The following is a 23,656-nucleotide window of genomic DNA, read 5'->3' as shown; positions in this document are numbered from 1 at the left end:
CCATCCATTTATATCAGTTCAATTGCACGTCAGTGTTTTTTGGTTGAGAAAAGAATTAGGAGAATTTTAGGTTGGAAAAAAAAGCGGTGTTTTTTTTTTTTTTTTTGATATGGGCTGGTGCGGTTGCCCTCAAACCTTGATTAATGAAATTACAGAATACGCGGGGGGAGGGGGAGACATAGAGCCTGAACCCAAAATTACAATAAGCATAAAGAGAACATCCTAAAATAGTACCAAGATTCTCTACAAAATCTATGTATTCTAACAGCAACCAATTAGCAAAGAGTGCACGAATGACTACTCTATTTGCTTTAACATAACAGGGACATACCAGAAAGATAACTCTATCACGAAGAAGCATCATTGCAAATAGCACAGCTTTCCCACTATGTTGCTGCATGGTCAACTTTTGGCGGATTCCGGTCACCGGCTGCCGCCCACTGGAAAGTTTTTTTGCCCCCAATAGACATCTATTACCCCATAATAGATGGGCAATAGATGTCTATTGCCCCCCAATAGACGACTGGGGGCAATAGACGACTATCAACCATGTATTGCCCCCCAATAGACGTTTATTGCCTCCCAATAGGACTTTCAGTTGCCAGAATGGGAACTAATCTCCCTAAATTTACACAAATAAAACTTTGATTACAGAAAAAAGAACAAGGAGATTACATCAATTCAAAATGTCTATTGCCCCCCAATAACCATCTATTGCCCTCCAATAGAGGGGTAACAAATCTCTATTGCCCCCCAATAGAACTGCAGGCATCGATGTTTTTTTTTTGAAAAGGGGTTTGGAACTTAGTCAAGCTGGGAGGCTCAACCCCACACCTATATCATTATTTATTATAGAATTTCGCATCGGGGGAGACGTAATACCTGAACCTCGAGCGCTCATAGAAGCTTTGCAAAAATCCTCATAGAGGACATCCTGTAAGTAACCAAGAGCCTCACCTAAAGAAACGTCAACAACATGACCTAGACTAGCAAAGTGGGCTAATCTATCTGCCACACTATTTGCTTCTCTAAAAATATGCCGAAGTACAATCGTTTCAAACGAACCAATATAATCTTTACAATTATCAATAATTCAACTAACCTCTGAGTTGTCCTCCCCTTAATAGTTCAACGCATTAATTAGGATAGACGAGTCACTTTCAACTTCGATTTCTCTCCATCCTTGATGTATTGCCAGTAGCAAGGCCGCTCTGCAGGCCTCAGCCTCGCACTGGAGTGCAGAACCCACAGAGGAAAGCGACCTGGACCACGTAGCATGAACTGTGCCAGCACAATCCCTCGCAACAACTCCAAAACCACCACGACCCCCATCTCATTGAAAATACCCATCAATATTTAACTTGAGCCGGCCCCGAGGGGGAAAGACCCACTTAGTTTGCTCCCATCTTCCTTTCACCTTGACATCTTGAATAGGGTGCAGGCATCGATGTTTAATGAATCAAAGTTTGCCCCTCAGTAACCTTGTATTGCCCTCCAATAATTTTTTTCCTTCCTTCCTTCCTTCTACCTCCATTTTCCCAAAAAAAAAAAAAAAAAAAAGAAGAAGAAAAGAAAAGAGGGACATCGCTTGTTCCCTTTCTTTTCATGAATAGTTCCACAAGGTATGCCCTTCACATGTGAGCCTGTGAGGCCTGCATTGATGATATTGGAATTGAATCAATGCTTTCAAAAATTAAAGAAGACAAATAGTGGCTCGGTACCAATAGCCCAAAGCATGATTGCTAAAAGTCTAAAACCATACATTTGATATGTGAAATTTGGAACTGCATACATCGATGTTTAATGAACTTCCTCTCAGTTCAGACCAAACTTCAAAATCAGATTGATCCCGGCGCTAGCATCAGAAGACGGCACGACGCTAGCGACCCAATCAAACCAATGAGACAAACTCTTGAACCTCCATAACCCGTACCGGAATCCTCCGAGAAGCTCCTGCGCTCAACACCGACATGGTGGACTTGAAATGAGCATCGGAGGAGGAAGGAAGGCTTCGACGTTGGCGAGCTTGAAGGAGGCTTGTGAAGCCCGACCTCGTCCTCCTCCCCAGTTGGAGATTTAGCATGGCCATGTCGTCGGGAAACTTTCTCCGGCGAAGGGGGGGGGGAGAGAGAGATCGTGCTGGAGAGAGTGTGTGTGTCGTGCTGCAGGGAGAGATGGAGAGTGGCATAAAAACTAATTTATTAATTAGGTTAAGGTTAGAATTGTCATTTTACTTCAAATTGGGTTAGTGGGAATAAAAATTTGTTGCTGGGGTAAGTGGAATAATTTTAGCTGATTTTGGTGATCTGAGTCAAGGACCCAAAATTAAAATTGAAATAATTTTCAACATGAGCCCATACTTAGGCCCAGGCCCAAAAACCTTCTTGTCCAAGTCGACAAAGCCGACCGCTTGTAGCACCGTGTTGCCATCGCACGCGCAGAGTCTCCGCCGTCGCATCATCAGCGGCTAACCCGTCACTCCGAGCAAATGCCGACAGTCTCGACATCCCTCCGTCTTCCCCGACATGCCAGCAAGCGTCACCGCCTCCTCCAACCACCCCGCAGTACTAAGAAAAGGAATAAAAAAAAAAGAGAAAAAGGTTAATTTGAAAAATCCAAAATAGGCGCTATAAATATTCATGGTTGCCTAGTACCATTTGGTCTAGTGACATAATTCTCCCATTTGTAAGTAAAAAGTTGTGAGTTCGACTCACAAAAGACCAGTTGTTGTAATTCTCAGGTATTGATATAATAAAAAAACAAACAACATTCATGGTTGAACATTCATTTATTGTATGCATTCCTCCTAATTCATGATATCCATTTCAAAAGCTTGATGCCAAAGTATAAAGAAATTGAACAAAAAGATTGAAGATGAAGTATCTGAGATGGTGAAAGATGCATATCTCAAATCACTGCTTTTTTTGAGATTTCAAGCTTGAACCAAACAAGTAATATCTCAAATTTATAACACATAATTGAACCAAACAAGTAATATATTGCTCGACGAGGTTTCATATTTTGAAACCGTTTCATGTCTTGATGTATGAGTGAGTTGGCAAAGGAATTCATTGTGATTGTAAGTACGTTAAAGAATATTGCTTATATTTTCAATTTTTCATCAAAGTGATCATGTAGCACTTGTTTCATCTGTCTTTGACATAAATTATGGTTCCATTTGTCAAAGTTAACTAAGAATACTAAAGTTTTTGACATCGCATGTTAGCTAAGAAATATCAACATGCTCTTCCTCACCATAAACTTTTAGTTTGGGAATTTTCAGGTGCTCACGCTGTCTATATGACTGTATAAGGTTTAATTACGAATTAATGAAATTACTTAGATGATGTATCTTTTTCTTGTGTCCCGACAAAATTTTGTGCTATCATATATAACATTTGAATTTGACCTGAAGAGGTGAGTCTGATGCCAGAAAAAGAAAAAGGAAAAAGAATTCCGATCATTTAATTGCCGTCGATGAAGCTGATGGCTAGGATTCAATTTTACAAAGCGACAACCCGACCCGCGTATAAACTTGGTTTGGACAGCAAAAGGACCAATTTGGAAAACCCGCGATGCTTTCTTTCCAACAGAGACGCAAACCCTCTCTTAAACCCCTCGCTTTCTCTCTCCATCGCTTCCCAGCTTCTTAGCCTTTCTTTGCCGCCTACCTCTCTCTCTCTCTCTCTCTCTCTACTCTCTTCCCCCACTCGCCGCCATGGCCTCAGCTCAAACCTTAGAGGTACCTCTCTCTCTCTCTTCCCTTTCTCCATGTTTGAGTTTTCGTTCACTATTGGTGATAGTGTGTTACTGTGCTGAGCTTAATTTGTTTGTTTTGGGGGCAATTAGAGGTTTGATTGTGTTGTTTTATGATGGCAGGTTGCTACGGAGTCGGTGACGGCAGTTACGTTCAGCTTCTTTACAGATGAAGAGGCGCGAAATCAGAGCGTTGTGAAGATTACGAAGCCGGATTTGGTTGACGAATTAGGAACGCCGGTGCAAGGCGGGCTTTACGATCCCGCAATGGGCCCTCTTGACGACAGAGGCAACGCACCGTAATGTCACCACTCTCGCTTTTAGCCCCTAATCTTTTGCATTCTAAGCTCTCTCTCTCTCTCAAAATTCGTTTGCAATGTTTTGATTGTTTTAAACTTATGCAGTTGCAAAACATGTGGTCAGAGTGCGTTTAATTGCCGGGGTCATTTTGGCCATATTGACATCGATTTGCCCGTTTATAATCCCTTGTTGTTCAATGTTCTTTACAAACTTCTACAAAGAACCTGCTTATCCTGTCACCATTTTCGAACAAGCCGAGAGCTGGTAAGTGAAGTTTGGTGCAGTAAAATTAGTGCTTTAATGGCTTAATTTTTTGCTTTTAAGAAGTTTATGTCTTGACCCTATCTCATCCACGCTCTAATTTCCGTGCTCTTATCTTTTTTTTGGGTAATTTAAGGTTGAAAAATGTGTTTCCCAAATGGAACTCGTGATGAAAGGTGATGTTGTTGCGGCAAAAAGATTAGACTCTGACTCACCTGATGAATACTCATATCTTGGAGAGGACGGGGAAGGAAGTGATATTGAGAGAGACAGGCATTCGAAGCCAGAAAGATGGACATCTCTTCAGTTCACAGAGGCAATGTCTATTTTGGATCGTTCTCTGGAGAAACAACAAAAATGCAAGAATTGTAAATTTAAGAATCCTAAAATCACTAAACCTACTTTTGGTTGGTTTCAGATGGTATGATCTTCATCCTTGATATTTACCAACACTCATGTTCAGTGCTTAATGCTTCTTCCGATTCCTCTTCTGTAAATCATTTTGTCACTTTAAATTAGCAAATCTTGTTGACATGGTTTTGGAGCCTTTTGACATGACTTTGAAGGTTGTTTTAGACACCTAGCAGCCACTTTACAGTTGAACTACTATCATGCGACTGTTTTCTTGGCTCATTAGCCTTTGCTCATTTGGCACAGATGGGGTGGGTTTAGTGTAGAGGTCATAGGTTCAAATCTTCATGTGAAGAAAAAGAAGAAAGTAACAATCTAAAGATAGATAGACACAGAAAAAAAATTCCAGTTTTTTTCCATTTTGTTCTTAATGGCTCTTAGATTATTTTGTTATTATTCCTCTTACCTTTATATCTCAGTTTATCCTTCCTCTATTTCAAGGCATAAAAAAAAAATTCTCTATGGTTTTTTATATAGCAGAAGCAACAGACACATCAGGATTCTGATGTTCTTAGTTTTTTTTGTCTGATAGTAATTGTTAGTTTGCTTTTTGTGTCGTTAATAAAAAGCTGGTGCTTTTCAAAAAAAAGAAAAAAAAGAAAGAAAGAAAGAAAAGTTGTTAGTTGCAGTTCCACTAGGTATGAAGATATCTACTGTTTATGTTTATGTATAAGTACTGTTTTTAATCTTTAAACCCCATAGATTAGTCTACATCCTATATTTTTGTTTGCATTGCTGGGTTCAGCCTTGTAAGTACTGGATTTATAATTAGATATTCTTTTTTATTGGTTGATGGTTGTAGAGTGGTGCTGGCAATGCTAGAGAAAATGTGATCAGAGGATGCAAGCTGGTAGGACCTTTAACTGTTCAAGAAGAGGGTGAATCTTGTGGTGACGATGTTGATGCAGGCATATCTGATATATCTTGTGCATCCTCTCTTGTGACTCAAGATACTGCAACGAAGAAGAGTAAAGGACAAGAGACCGTAGTGCCCAGTGAGTTCTTTAAGCAGAAAAAAGCCTTATCGGGAGATCTTTTACCAACCCAGGTATGCTCCTTGCAAGTATGGGCATGTTACTGTGATAAGTGAATGATTCTATTGTTGACTTTGGTTTATGCATGTGGAGGACCTTCAAAAATATGCCTCTTACTATTGGGAAGTGCTTTATAACGTTCTCTTTTCTTTCAGGTTAAAGAAATAATGAGGCTTTTGTGGACAAATGAGGCTCAACTCTGCTCTTTTCTTAGTGATATCCAATGCCAAGGAGTTGAAAGAAAAGAAGGTCACTCTATGTTTTTCTTAGAGACTGTTCTTGTACCACCAATCAAATTTCGTCCTCCAGCCCATAGTGGTGATTCTGTACGTATATTTTACTCCAAGGACCCTTCTCTCTCCTCCCCCCCCCTTCTCTACTTTTATACACAAACATCTATTATGTTTATAATATTGGATTGTGGACCCTTGTGTAAGGTCCTTTGGTAACGGGGACAGTCAAGAGGGAGAAAATCCAGACCCCTGTCTCTGTCTTTGTATATATCCATCTGAAGTGGCAGTTTTGCTGGTTTGTGTTCATAAATAGACGTGCTAATCTCAAGTTCAACACTTGTCTGCTCCTGGGAGCCACTTTTTTAAAATGCTGACCTTATTCCCAAGTTTGTTCTTCACTGAGTTTTTTGTTTCCGTTACCAATGCATATTTTCCTTGTGTAAGTTGAGGACACCATATTGAATTGTAGAATAGGATTATGGAGCCTTTCTCAGACAATATTACTACAATACCTTATCTCATAGTTCTTTAGATAAACATTTGTATCTGTTTAACATGTTGATAGGTGTTTCACACCCATGTAGTGGTTGTATTTAAATACAATGGAAATATAAAATATGACAAGTACGGAAGAATTGGAGGTTTTGGGAGGACTTCTGGATCTCAGAGGAACCCTTGAAAACTCAATTAACCATGAGTTATAAATTGCCGATTCAGCTGAGATTTTGGAACTCCATGTTGAGTGGGAGTTGGGTTTAAAATGTATCTGAATGACTTTGAGGTGGAGGAGTTATCTTAACTGTTCTTTCCCTTGTAATTGATACTTCATATTTCTTTCTGATGATGTTACTTGTCCAAGGTTTGATCCAAGGGACTGTTCACCAGGTCCAAGTTACCGCTTGGATTGCGGCTTATGCAAAGAGCAAGACACCAGTTCCATGTTTATTCCCAAACTCGTATATTATGTGCATGTGGCCAGAGAAAATGTAAAAGGTCTTTAGTTCATTGTTTAGTTATAGCCTCCAATCTCAGAGATGCAGGGATGGTTTGGGAGTTCCCAGAGGGGTGTTTCGCACTGTTGAGTACTAGGCTCCTTAGGGGGTTTTAGTTGGAGCAAATGACCATCTTTCTTTGGAGAGGTGCAGGGTCTTGCCTGTTATTTTGGTCATTTGAATGAAAAAGAAGGAGTTATTGTGAGATGTAGTTGTTTACTGGTGTTCTGTTTCTGTTGCTTTTGGGGGTGTTCATTGTTGGTCCTTCTTCCATTTGTTAGGTTGGAAAGCTTCTATTATTTTGGGAAATTTCTGCACTTAGTTGTTGTGTTCTCTATGTTTTTTCTTCTATTTGAGTGAACTTTTAGTGTGCTGCTTGTTTAGTTGTATTTTTTGTTTTGTTTTTTTGTGTTGAGTTTTAATTGACGTTTCTCTCGTAAAATTGCCACATGTTAAGCTCCTACTAGGCTACCAGTAAGCTAAGAATGCAAGTAGTGTATAAATGCCCTTTTACTTGGTGTTAATCGAGTTCCTTTAATGGGGTTCCATCATGTTTGAGTTGTTCTAGAAATTTATATCTTTTGTTCATACCTAAAGAGGGTATGGAATAATTTTTTATTCCACCTTCTCTAATTCTATACCTTGGGTTATGTTCTTAGGTGATGGAGCATCCTCAGACTGTTTCATTAAGTAAGGTGGTTCTGACAAATACTTACTTGAAAGACGCTCTTGGTAAGAACAAACACTCACAGACAATTCTGCGTTGGAGGCAACTGCAAGATTGTATAAATCTAATGTTCGATAGCAAAACTGTTGCGGGTGAGTGAATGTGTATATCAAATAATTTTATCTATGATAGATCAGGATTGGCTTTTAAAATTGCAATTGTACCGAATTTTCTTGAAAATAAACCCTGATTAGTTGTAAACAACTTAAAAACAGCCTAAAATGTGTCTTGAGTGTCCTTAGAAGTGTCGGAAAGTCAAATCAATTGACTCAGCCTTGAATGTGGAGGATCAAAAGTGAGAATCAGTTCCTCTAGTTGCTGAGCCAATTTAAGTACCAGACCAGAGGGTGTGTTGGGAAGTCAGAGCTTGTCGAATATTCAACACTTAACCAATCTGAAGTGTCAGTGCTTCAGCGGTTGTGTTGTCCATGTTCAAAGTAGCTGGTGGGTGTAAAATACTCTTTGTCCAAAATAATGTGGACAGGTGCACACACTGGTGGTGCTATGATCAGAAGTCAGAACCATTCGATTTCTAAATCATGCTTTAATGAGTAACCATGAAAAAAACTCAACTGAATCGGAAGCCAACTTTAACACTTAACAATCTCATTATAAACCGTCCATTTTTTTAATATGGTTTCGTGACCAAATGATTTCCAACTTGATTGATTTCTGCAGACAATCTTTTAAGTGTCTTGAAAATGGAGCTCTGATTATGACACTAATTATGTAAGGAAAAAGATAAAAGCTTATAAATGGGTGTCCAAATTAATTTGGATGCTAGCCCCTGGTGGATTTTGTTAAACATGACTTTATCTCCAGGATTTTTTATTATTTTTTTTAATTTTTAATTTTTAATTTTATTTTATTTTTATACTCGGAAATAGAATCAGTGCATGATTATTTTTTATCTCCTATATGTAGTAGTAAAGCTGTGATTTTGTGTACTTGATTTTAGGTCAAGGTAAATCAGATGCTTCTGGAATATGTCAGGTGCTGGAGAAAAAGGAAGGCATGTTCCGTCAGAAAATGATGGGAAAGAGGGTTAATAATGCGTGCCGGTCTGTTATATCCCCAGATCCCTATTTAGCTGTTAATGAGATTGGAATTCCTCCGATCTTTGCATTGACATTAACATATCCTGAGGTATGGTTGACTTTGGACTTGGTGGCGTCAAATTAGCATCAATGTTATCAGTTACTTTACTTTTTCTTCACTTAAATCATAACAAAAATTGTAAATCTTTCCCTTTATTTCCTAATTTGTTTCCTTCTGTTGTTACTTCTGGTTTAAAATTCTGTAGTCTCCATTTCCCTCCCCTACCCTTACCTTCTCAGATTTTCTTTCATTTATGTTTAGTACCACCAAAAAATTTATCCAATGGCCCCACTTTTTCTATTCATCATCCAACAACAAAGTCTATGCTTAATCCTTTCCTTGCTTCCTTTCCATTTCTGCAGCCATATTTTTGTGCCTGAAGGTGGTATCTTTTTTATGTGTGCATACATATTTTAAAATTATCTCTGACGATAAATGCATAATAAATCAAACATGTATAGTATTTTGAGTAATTTCATTCTTTTTGATTCATTTGAAGGGTGAGAATCGTGTGTGGGGGTCTGGTAATCATATGTTTCCTCTTTTATTTACTTCTATTTTTATTCTTTGTATATCATAATGCAGAGAGTTACTCCGTGGAATGTTTTCAAGTTGAGGAATGCTATTGTCAATGGTTCTGAAATCCATCCTGGAGCTACGCACTATATTGATAAAACATCTATTAAGTTGCCTCAAAAGCGGAGGGAGCGCTTGTTATTGTCAAGAAAGTTACCTTCTTCAAAAGGGGCAGGGACACAACATGGGAAGGGATCTGACTATGAAAACAAAATTGTACTCCGTCACTTGCAAGATGGGGACATTGTTCTTGTTAATCGCCAGGTATGATGCGATCGACTTTATGTGTATAATTTCTTATTCATATTTTGTGACAAGATTTCAAAGTTAGTGATCTGTTTAACCATACTAGTGGAGTTATCTTGTTAAAGTTAGTGCTCTATTTACCATACTATTGGATAATTGGTCTAGGAAGTTTTCCTTCCACATACTAGTAAGAAAGGAAGTCATCCGTTTGAAATTTGAAGATAATTTTATTCTAGCCTGTAGTTACATATACACATGAATGCTACAAAAAATTAGCAAATCAGAAAACGTGTAACCATTTGATTAGCACCATGTAAATTTTGCTCAACTTTTACTTTGACTAGCTTATTAAATAATTGTTTTTTCTTTTCAAAAAATTGTTTAATGTGAATTCTGGATTGTAGTTGGACTTGTCCTTCGTTATGTGCTTGACTGCTTAATTTGATTGGTGTTTTAATTCCACAGGCTACACTTCACAAACCCCTTACAATGGCACAAATAGTCTAAACAGCATCGATGTTCTGCTTCAATTAATTTTTACATTAATTTGTTTTTCTTTTTGAATTTATTTATTTTGGATTGTCATTTAAGTAAATATTAGGTCTGTGCTAGGTTGCTAATTCGTTTGATGTTCCCATTCACAGCCTACACTTCACAAACCCAGTATAATGGCTCATATAGTTCGTGTATTGAAGGGGGAGAAAACATTACGCATGCACTATGCAAATTGCAGGTTGTATTTCACACATATAAATTCTAATATATGTTTAATTAATGATCAATTGATATTTAGGTGTTGAACTTCATCATGCAATCACATGACACTTGTTGATTTTATGAACTCTTGTGATTTCAGTACATACAATGCTGATTTTGATGGTGATGAAATGAATGTTCATTTCCCACAAGATGAAATTTCTCGCGCTGAAGCTTACAATATGGTGAACGCAAATAATCAATACGTAAAGCCCACTAGTGGTGATCCCATTCGAGCCTTGATTCAGGTTACTGGCAATTATTGGACTAGTTTATGTGTAAGGATATTTTAAGTTCTTAGGATATTCTGCTACTGCTGCTTCTAACTACATCGACTTTGGAAAATTTCAGGACCATGTTATAAGTGCTGTCCTCCTCACAAAAAAGGACACCTTTCTCCGCTCAGATGAATTTAATCAGCTTCTTTATAGTTCTTCTGTTTCAGCATGTGGTTCAGACTCTTTCTCTGGCAAGCCAGGTCAAATGGTTCTAACGTCTAACTCTGAAGACGCAATGCAGCCCCTTCTTCCTGCAATTTGGAAACCAGTGCGTCTGTGGACTGGAAAGCAGGTTAGTATGAGCTGGCTCAGCAAAATTTTCTTTGCAGTGCACACTTGGAGTTAAACTATTTTTTGCTACTGAAAATCTGCACGACTTTCTGGTTGTTTGAAAGCATAGCTGTGTCAAAAAACAAAACGTTTGTGGGCTTTTATACACATACTTGATGGAGTCCTGTTCACCTAGGCAGTTGATTCGTTATACAGTTGTGCTCAACTGCAATTGAATTTAGATCTAATGGTGGAGAATGATGAAGCAACAAAAATAATTCCACCTGCCTTATCATTCTCCACCATTAATTTTAAATCCAATGGCAGTTGAGCACAACTGAGTAAGGAATTAATTGAGGATCTTTCCTTTTTGTTTTTTTTATTTGTTATTATTTTCTTTTGTTTTTTCTTTTTCAATTGAATGGTTGATGAATAGTAATATGATGTTCCTAATCTTTTATATATAAAACACTAGTTCTTTCATCTCTCTAGGTCATCACTACGTTGCTAAACCATATTACAAGTGGTTCTCCACCACTTACTGTTGAAAAGGAAGCAAAACTCCCATCTGGGTTTTTCAACTGTAAGAATCTTGAAGAAGAAGAGAAATCTGATAAAGGTCGACGAAAGAAAGAGAAGAAGCCAAGAAAAGAAGAGGCTGGTAAAGATGATTCAAAGGAAAAAGAGGATCCAGATGAGAGCAAGCTGTTAATCTATAGAAACAACTTGGTCCGTGGCGTGATTGACAAGAACCAGTTTGGTGATTATGGTTTGGTCCATAACGTGCAGGAACTCTATGGTTCGGAAGCTGCAGGAAAATTGCTTTCTGTTTTTAGTCGTTTATATACTGTTTATTTACAGGTTAGTTGAGTTCAATATTGAATCTGTTATTCTTAAGTTTATTTCCTCTTTAGCCTTTTCTCAGTATCTTTTGTGAACTTGCATTTCAGATGCATGGGTTCACTTGTGGAGTTGACGATCTTTTGCTAATACAAAGCAAAGACAAAAAAATGAAGGAACAACTTGAAAGTTGTGAAGAGCTTGGTGAAAAAGTTTTCCGTGAGTTTATTGGGGTCGGACAAGATGAAAAAAAAGGTATTGGTCTATGAAGCTATTTTTTCTTTTTGGTAGAAGTTTGTTCCTCATAAACATAGTTACAAAGAGTTTTGATCTTTCCAAAAAGCTGGGTAAAATTTATAATGTTCTTGTTTTACTTTGGAAATCTGTTTATAATGCATCACGTCTTGATTAAAATTGCAGATCCGGTGATACTGCAGTCGGATATTGAAGAATTTTTACGCAGTAATGGAGAATCTGTGACGGAAATGTTGGACAGGAAAATGACAAGTGAACTTAATAAGAAAATCTCCAAATCTGATGTCTTCAAACAATTGTTTCAGAAAGGGTTATCAAAGCCATCTGTTAAGAATTATATGTATCTTATGACAAGCTCTGGGGCTAAAGGAGGTGTGGTAAGTTTTTGGCGTGTGCATACTTGTTCATTCTTACCAGTTTTGTGCAACATGATAGGACTTTATATATTGCCAAGAGGCTGTATCAGATATGTTTTCCCTCAAATGTCTATATAGTACCGCACAAAATGAAAACATTAAACATAGACGTTTTTCACAAAAAGAGAAAAGCATGATTCGTATGATAGGTCGCATGTGAGGCCGATAAACAATGCCATTAGGCTGTTAACTTTTTCTTTTATTAATTCTTTCTGTTTTTGAGCAAACTTGGATACCCTTAGTTTTGCTATACGAGAATAGGAGAGCGAGAGAAAGGAGAAAAATTCAGTTTAGGAGGAAGAGAGAAAGGAAAAAATAGATGAATGGCAGAGTTGTAAAAAAATTTAAAATGGGGGCAAAATCGTCATTCCAATTATGCAAAAACACTCACGCCTTATATAATGTAAGCTAAGAGTTATTTATCATCTTTAGCTCTTTAAATGGCATTCAGGCAACCCTCTCTTCCTTTTTATAGGCAAATCTCCAACAAATTGCTTCATACTTGGGTCAGCAAGAGCTAGAAGGGAAACGAGTCCCACAAATGGTTTCTGGAAAGACATTACCATGCTTCCCTCCTTGGGATTGGTCACCTCGAGCTGGAGGTTTTATTATTGATCGCTTTCTTACCGGTCTTCATCCTCAGGAGTATTATTTTCACTGCATGGCTGGCCGTGAAGGGTAATTTTCTTTCTCAACCTTGTCTAAGTTGTAAACTGTAGATAAGTGATAACCCTTTTTGTTGTTGAGTTCTTTTATTGTTTTCCCACTTCATCTATTTTTGTTGGTGGCTTTCTTCCACTGTATTCCTTATTCACTGTAGTTGTGCGTATTTCATTGCAAATAAAAGTCACATTTCTCATAAAAAGACAACGTTTCGCATTTCTGTTCTACTGTTTAAATTTTTAGGTTTATTTAAGAGTTCAACAAATATTTATAAGTAGTTAATGTTTCGTTTATATGTTGCTGGTGTGTAATTACGCAATCAATGGATGGAGGCGTGGAATGAGTTATCTTTGAGGAGATGAGTGCATCTCTTGTTATTGGAAGGGTTGAGTTTGCATTAGTTGGTTTGGACAAGTTAGGTAGAGTATATTTGGTATTTTCTGCTTTTCCCAACCTTGATGTCCCCTTTCAGGGAGTGTCAGTAGCATATTCCTAAATCTGAATAGCCATCCAGGGGAAATTCTACAATATGTTGACATATGACATACATACGATTACCACTGTTAGAACTTAATTACTCAAATTAGAGCCTATTTTACTCTAACGAGAACCTTATTTACCCTAACGAGGATTTTTTTCTAGTTACCACATGAGTCCTCAAAGTGGTAAATGTTACATGAAATAGGACAATGTATGAGAAATGTTAATGTACCATAGCTTTATGAAGCCATCCAGATTGGTTTCATCATAGGATCACTATGACTTATATTTTACATGAGCTAGTGTTTGCACGCTTCTGTGTTGTGCATCTTTTATTAATATAGGATGAGATTGCTTTGTAGAAAAGAAAGGTTGGTGACTTTGTTTTTTCGTTTTTGTTTTTTGTAATCACCAGCAGTACATAAGTTGATGACCTTTTTCTTTCCTTTAGCTGATGAATTATTCTTCTTTATTGTTTGATTGATTTGCGTCTTATCTAATTATGATCTTATTCTGCATAGGTTGGTTGATACAGCTGTCAAAACATCTCGTAGTGGATACTTGCAAAGATGCCTCATAAAAAATCTCGAATGCCTCAAGGTTTCTTATGACCATACCGTCCGTGATGCTGATGGTTCAATTATTCAATTCCGATATGGAGAGGATGGTATTGATGTCCATTTGACAAGCTTTATTAAAAAATTTGAAAAACTGGCAAATGTAAGTACTTGTTCCTGATTTTCTGAATCTGAATCCGAATCCTTGCAGTCATTTTCAAGTTATTTATTTGTTCTGTTTTGTTCTTTATTTCAGAATAAAGAAATGTTTGACAAGAAATTTGGTCGTCAAATTGACAAATTCAATCCCTATATTGATGAGTTGCCTCCCGCTCTCAAAAGAAAAGCAGAAATGTCAGTTCCTAATTTGTCTTTGAAGGAGAAAAATGCCAACTTGAAGTTAATGGAGCACAAATATCTCAGCAGTCTTGCGCAACCAGGAGAACCAGTTGGTATTCTTGCTGCTCAGTCTGTAGGAGAACCATCAACACAGATGACGTAATTTCCTTTCTATTTCTGTTCCTTTACTCTACTATTTAAAGGTGCCCATGAGAAGGCCTAGTGTCTATTATTCTCCACACTGGTGCATTCTTTGAAAGTAGGGGAGAAGTGTTTATCCTTTTTTTTTTTTTTTTGCATTGTCCTTACTATAGTTGTGGTGGGAGCTGTGTGTGGAAGTTAATACAAGCTGCGTTATTTGAAGGGGTTATTTTGAGTTTAGTTGTAAGAAATTAAAAAAGCCATAATTTTGTGGAGTTGTTTGCTTTTGAAGTTTTTTGGGTATTTTGGATGGAGTAAAATACTAGAATATATTACCTAGGGGTTGGGTGGAAGAAGTTTTAGATCAAGTTAAATCTCTCTCCTTTCTGCCACTCTGTTTCTGCAGAATTTAGGGGGTTGCTCTCTCAACTTTATTGCTTTAATTGCTGGCGGTGGTGTGATTGCTGTATGATTAGTTTCTGGTCTTATGGCTTTGCATCATCTCTTTTGTTTGTCTTTTTGGATGTCGATTGCTCAACCACTAGATGTACTCATATTATTAATACAATGCAAGTAAAAGTAATACAATGCCAGTAAAGTAAGTATATCTGTATATGATATATGATAGTCTATGAAAGTGAGTATTATTGATTTGGTATAGTCTGCACATCATTTGTTTACTGTGCTGCAAAATGAAACTGGTCATTTTCTCTGTTTAGGTGATAATTGTATTTGTATCTAGTATCCCTTTTCTTAGGATCACTGCTGCCATTTTTTTCAGTTTGAATACCTTCCATAATGCTGGGCGAAGTGAAATGAATGTGACTCTTGGAATTCCACGGCTCCAAGAGATCTTGATGACTGCTTCAAATGATATCAAGACTCCAGTTATGACATGTCCATTGATAAAGGAGAAAGCGTGAGTTCTTTTAATTCATTGTTGTGAACTACATCCTGTTCTTTTTTTTCAAGTCATGGAAATTTTATGAGTTTTATATCCTACTGACGGATGTTATTGTGGAATTATCCCCAATCCTTCTTTTTCAAGTCTATTGCAGTACATTCTGTAATGTGTCCATCTCAAATTGATATTTGCAATTTGCTATGTGCAGGGGGGATGCTAAAAGTCTAGCTGATAGGTTGAAGAGGATCACTGTGGCAGACATAATAGAGAGCATGAAAGTAACTATTACACCATTCACAGATCAGTATCATCAGACTTGCCGTACTTATGAACTGGAGATGACACTTTTTATACCAGAATATCTTTTGAAATTTTCAGAAGATTGGGAGGAACTCCTAGAGGTTAAGTTTGTTAGGGCTTTGGAGGATGCCATACAAAATCATCTGGTTTTGCTTTCTAAAATTAGTGGTATAAAAGATGTCAAGGCTGATTCACTACCGAAGGCATCAAATGAGACAGATGAAGATGTTTCTTACAACATATCCCAGCATGGTGTAGAAGATGATGACGATGGCGGTGCAGATGACAGTGAACATGGTGAAGGAGCTGAGGATTTTGGGTTGGATGCACAAAAACGAAAGCGGCAGGGCACAGATGAGATGGAGTATGAAGATGACTGTGAGGATGAAGTGAATGAAGGTCATCAGTCCGATGGATTTGAAAGTGAAATTGATAAGGTGGAAAGTGATATTGAAAGTGATAAGGATGGTGTGACGCGGATTTCAGATGCTAATGATGAAATGCCTGAAAGTCCTTCAGCTGGAGACACATCTAAGCCACGGTCGAAGGGAAAGAAGACCAAATCAAGGGACAAAATTAAAAAGAAGACCAGAGCAAAGCTAGTAAGAAAGGAGTATGACAGGGCAACTTTTGTGTCGGTCAAGGGGTTCCACTTTGAGATCCATTTTAAATTTACCAATGAACCTCATATTCTTTTGGATCAGGTATGTACCCTTTCTCATAATAATTTCCGCTCATTCATTTTCTAGCAACCTTGCGCGCATTAACACCTGCACCTAGGCCCACTAATTGGCATTACCCAGCATGGAAATATATGGACAGTTTAAATTTTGTCCAACTCTTCAGCATCTATCAAGCCCCAGAAATTATAGAAGAATAAAAACAGCACATAAATAAACGCTTAAAAAATTGTTGTCAATTCATGTGTAGATCTGCCATGTCTGTTGTTTTATTACTTCTCCTCTTGTTGATATTTATCTTTTTTGCACTGGTGTGTAGATTGCTCGGAAGACGGCTCGAAATGTTTATGTCAAAAGCTCTGGCAATATTTTGGATTGTAAAGATATTGATATTTATGGTAATGAAGATCAAGTTTTCTGCTCCTGGAATGATCCCAGAAATAAATTACCGGGTGAAAAGAATCCCACGGAAGAAGAAAAGAAGATGCGAGCCTTGCAGACAGCAGGGTTGGATTTTGCTACACTATGGAAACTGCAAGATGATCTTGATGTCAACTATATATATTCCAACAACATTCATGCAATGCTGAACACTTATGGAGTAGAAGCCGCCAGAGAAACTATCATCAAAGAAATAAGTAACGTCTTCAAGGTTTATGGGATATCTGTCAATATTAGACACCTTTCACTAATAGCTGACTACATGACTCATAGTGGCGGTTATCGTCCAATGAACAGATTTGGGGGTATAGCAGAGTCTGTATCTCCGATCAATAAAATGTCATTTGAGACGGCTTCCAAGTTCATTCGTGAAGCAGCATATCATGGGGAGACGGATGACTTGGAAACCCCTTCTGCTAGGATCTGTCTTGGGCTGCCAGTGAAAGTGGGTACTGGTTGTTTTGATTTGATGCAAAAGATGGAGATTTAAATGTAATTTAATGTACGCAAAAGATGGGCCAAAGCCGTATCTTGTTTGTATTTGTAATTCTTTTTTGTTGGTTAGAGCATCTCAAACAGATTTTGTAAACATAAGTTTTAGTGAAAATATTAGGATTTTGCTCAAAATTCAACTCCAATAGATTTGCTATATGCCTTATTTTAGGATTGCACTGCAAATCACGTTTTCATTACCTATTTTATATGTTGAATTAGAGCGAATATGGATTTCACTGCCAATAAAATTACACAATAAGTCAGTAAATGTGATTTATAACTAAACACATTTGATGATTTCTTTTTCATTAACCATTTAAACATCTGTAAATAGTCAAACTTAAGTAATTTGTAGTAATAGTTCCACGAGAAAAAAAAGTGAATTGCAGCAAACATTGTCGGAATTTTCATAGCTAACAAGAAGAAAAAAAAGAAAGAAAAGAAAAGGGAAAACTGATCTCAGTTCTTCAATATGAATGGTAGGTTAAATTAGAATTCAAATTGAACAGTGTTAAGGTATTCTGAAGTAACGAATACATATTATTAGGTTTTTGCCTACAAAAGTAATACACATCAGGTGGTAGTTTTGAAGGAAAATTCTTCATTCTTGAACCACAATATTTTCATCCAATTTCATTATGAAGTATGAACAACGCTGTAATTTCTAATACACAAGTGTCATAAATGCATTAGGCGGCAAAGGAGAACATCCAGGTTCAAGATGGACCAGGTTCAGCTCCATCATGCAGTGCACAACAAATGGTTGCTTTGTGATGCCCCTGATACACCCTGATATCTTCTCCGGTGGACAGGTTCCAAAGCCTTGCTGTTGTATCAGAGGAAGCTGCAAGGATGAGCATCATATTATCATAATCATTTCAGAAACGAGAAATACACATTTATCACACGGATCAAATTTAGCTGACATTGCAACTTGACAAAAAGTCAAAAACAAAGTCTGCAACCAAATTTTTATGCATTAATACTGCGAGCTGCTACAGGCGGTAGGAGTTCATCTATACCTTTCTGAACTTCTTGAGAATAATAATTAAAAAAAAAAACATACCTGTTATAAGATAGGCACCATCTACGGAAAAAACACAGTCCCAAACCCACCGTTGATGCCCTAGGAAGTAAAAAAACAGTAAAGAACAATTTATTATATAGCTTAATTTTTAGTAACCATCAAACCATCAGGTTTACTGAGTTATTTGTAAAGTACATATTAGAATCTTGGGAGAATTGTATAAGATAGATACCTTCTAGAGTTTTCTCTAATGTGAAACCATCAACATTCCATATCTTGACAGTGTGGTCAGAAGAGGCAGTGGCCAAATATCTGAAAGTATAAATCATTAAAAGAATATCCCAATAACAGTGCAAATATAGGGCACATTACAAGTGTAAAAATTATTTGGCGCAGAAAGAAGGTTTAGATTAGATAAAGAAATTAGGCTTATTGACCTTGAGAGAGATGGAAAGGAAAGAAAAATAAACCAGCAGGTATTAGTATTATTTGATGTGTGAACTGAGGGAAGAAGGTATAAAAAGGCAAAGTATATATTGGTTGTTTATTTTAGGAATCAAACCTGTGGGGTTCACAGAACTCAGGTGAAAGTAGACATTTGAGGATGTATCCCTTGTGTGCTTGGAGCTTATGAAGTGGCTCAAAATTTGTCATAGTCTGGAAGAAAATGTGCTTGACATCAAAATGAATTAAGGTAATATGAATGATAGAGTGCATGATTATTTGCTGTAGGCACTACCTGTGTCCCTCGCAACAAGCGCCAAACATAGCATGTCCCATGATTATTTGCAGCAACAACCAAGCTCCCATCCCACATAACTGTTAACGACCTTACAGCAGTATCCACCTCTGGAACCTAGGTTCAATCCAAAGATCACTGTCAAATTTACCCTCCTCATATAGGGGCAGAAAGAGTGCACACTGCACACACAAGTAAAAGGACTGGATTCTGGCACTTGTTCATATGCTTTAAGGATTTGACCATTGAGTCTATACATCTTGAGATGTTCTTGAACCTATACCTATCAATTAAGCAAATAACTTGTTTTGGCAGGACCTTCACATTTCAAACTTTTCTTGCCAAAAACCAACCTTTGAGATACTTGCATATCAATTTCATCAGGTTTAAATGAAAAAATATAGCAGGGTAGAGCAGTAAACATGATTAGCAGCGCAGCTTCACATTTTTATTAAAAAGTAACTACTATCTGCAATCTGTTTCCCACTTACCATCCACTCCTACAGAATACTAAACACCAATTTGTTTTTCCATTCTTATTTTCCAATTTCTTTTATGGTTTAATATATAGTATCAGTATGTAACTGTTTCAACACGTGCACTATTCTAGTAAAGATGTATGATTTACTCTTTTTCCTCACTCACTTCCTCAACCTAACAAAATACCAACACTTAAAGTCCAAGATAGTGAAGCATACCAATTCACAACTGCAAGAATTCGCTGTCAAATCCCAAACACGAATGTTGCCATTTTGGTCCCCAGATATTAGTTCAGTCTGCAAAACCACTCGTATAGATATATTATTTTTAACATATAGTCAAACAATCAAAACCATATGACTTAAGAAAGGTGCTTGTCCCTCACTTTATTAAACTTCATTGGTCACTGAAAAAAATGAATATGTTGCCATATATATATATATATATATAAACATGTTGCAACAGGTCCGAGGAAGCATAATGATAACAGAATAGAGATAGCCACTGTCCCGCAGCAACATTTAAGACCTTTAGTTAATCTTTAATCTTATCTCAAGATAGGTCAGAATGATAGTTGAAATTTCTGCTTATAGCTAATCAAAGGTGAAAATAGCCAAGGACAATCTCATAAGCCAGTCCCCAGGATATGCTAGCAGGATGTTTTTGAAAAGTACATAAATGTTTCACACAGTTCAAAGTCCTACAGAAATAATCAACCCAAGTAGGAAATACAATATGCCAGCATGTCATTGATTTTACCGCCAGTCTTTAGGAACTTCCATTTGGTACTCTCCGAGTAAACCAAACGAAATCCCAACATCATCCGCAATGTCTTTTAGATCTTTTCAAAAGAAGGAAACACTTTAAACCATATGACAGCAAAAAATGAAAAGTTTTATAGACAAACAACTCAAGCCACGCCACTTCAATTCCTACGTATCCATTGGACATCAGCAAGTATGTAAGACACCACGACCCAATTAGATGTTTATCTGACAAATATACAATGCTTGACCTGATTCGGGTGCAGCACAACAGTGTTAACAGCTGCACGGCTTTCATATTCCCTTTGGCAACCTGGAGCTCTGTAATTTCCTCAACATATACGTCAATATTAGACACCAGATACGGAAAAAAAAAAAAAACACATGATAGTAGAAAATGTAGATAACAAGACTAGCATATATATGCCGGCACAAATTACCTCAAATCCCAAATTTTTACTGTACCGTCCTCGGAACCTGAATACATCCAGTTCCCATCACATTGAAACCCCACTGCCATTACGTTATTAGTGTGTGAATCATAGCTCATCACCTGGCATACGAGCATACGAAACAAAAACACTCATAAAGTGAGGGAAAAACAAAGGTAAAAGATGCAAAGCTGTCCTCTTTAATTCGATAATACGGTAACAAAAGTCAATGATGGAGACAAACCGGTTGAGGACTGTTTGAATTAACATCAAACAATCGAATATGAGGGTTGCCCGCTGCAGCCAGGAATCGTTTATCCGGAGTTATCTCAAGCCTATTTACTTGCTATACATGAGAAATGGCAAATCAGATTGATTTATCAATCACAAGTAAAACCAATAATCAAAAGAGTCCAAATTACACGAAAGAGTTTATAAAAGAGGGAAGTGGGGGACAAACTGAATCAGGGTATTGGATGGTACGGTAGCAGCGGCCACTTTTGGCCTCCCAGAAGCGAATAGTGTGGTCATAGCTCGCCGTCGCAAGTATCACCGACGGTTGTTGGCTCATCGTAAATCGCGATCAAATCAACTAATCATTGAAATCTATATGTGTGGCGAGAAAAACGAACTGGGGTCTCCTGTTCATAAAACTGAGCAGGAAAAGGATTGAACTTTGGGTCGGTATTGATGGGAAATTGGTGAACTTGAATCAGGGTTTTGAGGGGGGTTTTGGAGAGCAGTCTTGTGGGTATATTTAATGGTTTTTCTTGTGTTGGTCTGGGGTTTTTTTTTTTTTGGGTTGATTGAGACATCACGCGATGACACATTAGGTCATCATAATTTCACGTATTCTCCGTTTGGCACAAAATCAAAAGATGATAAAACATAAAATGAAGAAATAGGGATGGCAAAAAAATTCCCAACGGGGCAGAGCTACATTGGATACTCGTTTTTAATGGGGGGAGAATTCGGGGACAAATGGGGAATATGGATGGGGATTCTCAATCCCCGCTATCTAAGATTGGGGATGGGGCGGGGATGGTATTGTGATCCCAATCCCCAAACCCGCTCTAATAATATATACATATATTAATTTTTATATATTTTACTTTATTTTTTTATAATATAAATCACAAATATATACATTTACTATTTTACTTTAATGACTACATTTTTACTTTAATGGTGTTTGGACTTTTGCACTCACTAATTATGATTAGTGAATTTAATCATGTTTTAATTTTATTTTTTGTAGATTTTGATTTTAAAAAAGGCAATATGAGAAAAAATTATTTTATTTATTAAATTCTTATTGGGGATTTAGGGCAGGTTTGAAGGCTTAGTCATCAGAGGGGATGGAGACAGGGAATCCCTAATATATTTTAATTGGGGATTGGGGCGGGAATGGGGGTGGAGAATGACCCTGGGGATGGAGATGATATTGTGGGACTCGGCTTCTCTGCTATAACAAGCAGTGCTAGAATCTGCTTGGACTTCACTACCAAGCTGACACGTCATCTAACATCAATCCAAGGGCCAGAAGTGAAAGTCTCCAAAACACAAACCATATACCACACACAGCATATCACTCTCTCTCCCTCCCTCCCTCCACTCCTTCTGCAACTCCGTCCCTGATACCACCATTCTAATTCCCACACTTTAATCTCCGCCCACAGTAACCTCTAAACCATCGCCACTCTCATCACCACATGTAGAAACCACCACTGCAATGTCGTCGAACGAGCATACCCTAGCCTCCCTAATCTCCTAGCTCGCCCTCTCCTTAGACGGCGCCGTTTTGGGCACCATCGTCGCCTTCCCCGCCTTCACCGCCGTCAATTCCTTCCTCAGCTTCAAATCCACTTCCTTCGCCCTCCGCAAGATCTGCCAAACCCCCTTCGTCAAAGTCTCCGATCTCCACTCCCTAATCCACGATGACTCCGACCAGCCGCAGCCGTCCGATGCCTCCAAGCTCGTCATCCTCTACGGCCGCGTCCAAGCCACACCCGACGCCGACGGAACCTACAAGACCCTCAAGTCCAGCCCGATCATTAACCCCGAAACTAATGAGAACAGAACACCACCATCAACGCCGTAATCGTTCAAAGGACGCAATAGAGACTTCCACTTCTGGCCATTTGATTGATGTTAGGGCGGAGATTAAAGTGTGGGAATCGAAATGGTGGTATCGGGGACGGAGTTGCAGAGGGAGTGGAGGGAGGGAGGGAGAGGGAGTGATATGCTATGTGTGGTATATGGTTTGTGTTTTGGAGACTTTCACTTCTGGCCCTTGGATTGATGTTAGATGACGTGTCAGCTTGGTAGTGAAGTCCAAGCAGATTCTAGCACTGCTTGTTATAGCAGAGAAGCCGAGTCCGGTATTGTGATCCCCATCCCTAGGGGTCATCATGGGCGGGGCTAGGGCCGGCCCTACCCTAAATTTTAGGGCTTAGGGTCAGGTCGGGCCGGGGCTTAAATATGCTAACCCTTACCCGCTCGAAAGGCTCGAGCCGCTAGGGTTTTATGGTCGGCCTTCCGAATAGGGTCAAATAGGGCCGAAATGGGCCATATTTTGTTTAACAAAATGAAATACATTGTTTTTATTTTTTTTCTCAAAATGTGGCTCAATGGTTATATAGGTCATACAAGACTCATTATTTTTTGTTGATCATATTTAATATAAATATATATATATATATATATCATATATATATTGAAATTAACTTATACCATTTATAAATTAGTTAAGATGGTTATATTCAA

General features: G+C 37.9%; 2 protein-coding genes across 2 annotated transcripts; one reads left to right on the top strand and one right to left on the bottom strand.

Moving 5' to 3' along the window:
* Positions 1–3,569: 3,569 nt before the first annotated feature.
* Positions 3,570–17,581, top strand: LOC112191595 (DNA-directed RNA polymerase I subunit 1). Its single transcript, XM_024330963.2, has 21 exons — positions 3,570–3,742; positions 3,880–4,055; positions 4,161–4,320; positions 4,454–4,738; positions 5,531–5,776; positions 5,918–6,088; positions 7,647–7,806; positions 8,673–8,860; positions 9,398–9,652; positions 10,279–10,367; positions 10,491–10,638; positions 10,742–10,960; positions 11,431–11,799; positions 11,889–12,033; positions 12,199–12,410; positions 12,925–13,127; positions 14,114–14,312; positions 14,406–14,647; positions 15,411–15,548; positions 15,742–16,537; positions 16,833–17,581. Exons 1-21 carry the CDS (start codon positions 3,719–3,721, stop codon positions 17,442–17,444), a joined length of 5,037 nt encoding a protein of 1,678 aa, XP_024186731.1. The 5' UTR covers positions 3,570–3,718; the 3' UTR covers positions 17,445–17,581.
* Positions 17,582–17,915: 334 nt separating this feature from the next.
* LOC112191596 (target of rapamycin complex subunit LST8) lies at positions 17,916–21,649 on the bottom strand. Its single transcript, XM_024330964.2, has 10 exons — positions 21,351–21,649; positions 21,135–21,236; positions 20,900–21,012; positions 20,711–20,780; positions 19,914–19,991; positions 19,216–19,332; positions 19,039–19,133; positions 18,709–18,788; positions 18,516–18,575; positions 17,916–18,293 (listed from the first exon to the last, which is right to left on the bottom strand). The coding sequence occupies exons 1-10, from the start codon at positions 21,459–21,461 to the stop codon at positions 18,166–18,168; spliced, it is 954 nt and encodes a 317-aa protein (XP_024186732.1). The 5' UTR covers positions 21,462–21,649; the 3' UTR covers positions 17,916–18,165.
* Positions 21,650–23,656: the final 2,007 nt, after the last annotated feature.

The sequence above is a fragment of the Rosa chinensis genome, chromosome 3 (assembly GCF_002994745.2).
Source record: "Rosa chinensis cultivar Old Blush chromosome 3, RchiOBHm-V2, whole genome shotgun sequence".
Taxonomy (NCBI): Eukaryota; Viridiplantae; Streptophyta; class Magnoliopsida; order Rosales; family Rosaceae; genus Rosa; species Rosa chinensis.
Note: the sequence above shows the minus strand (reverse complement) of the source record. Positions and strands in the feature narration are given on the sequence as shown.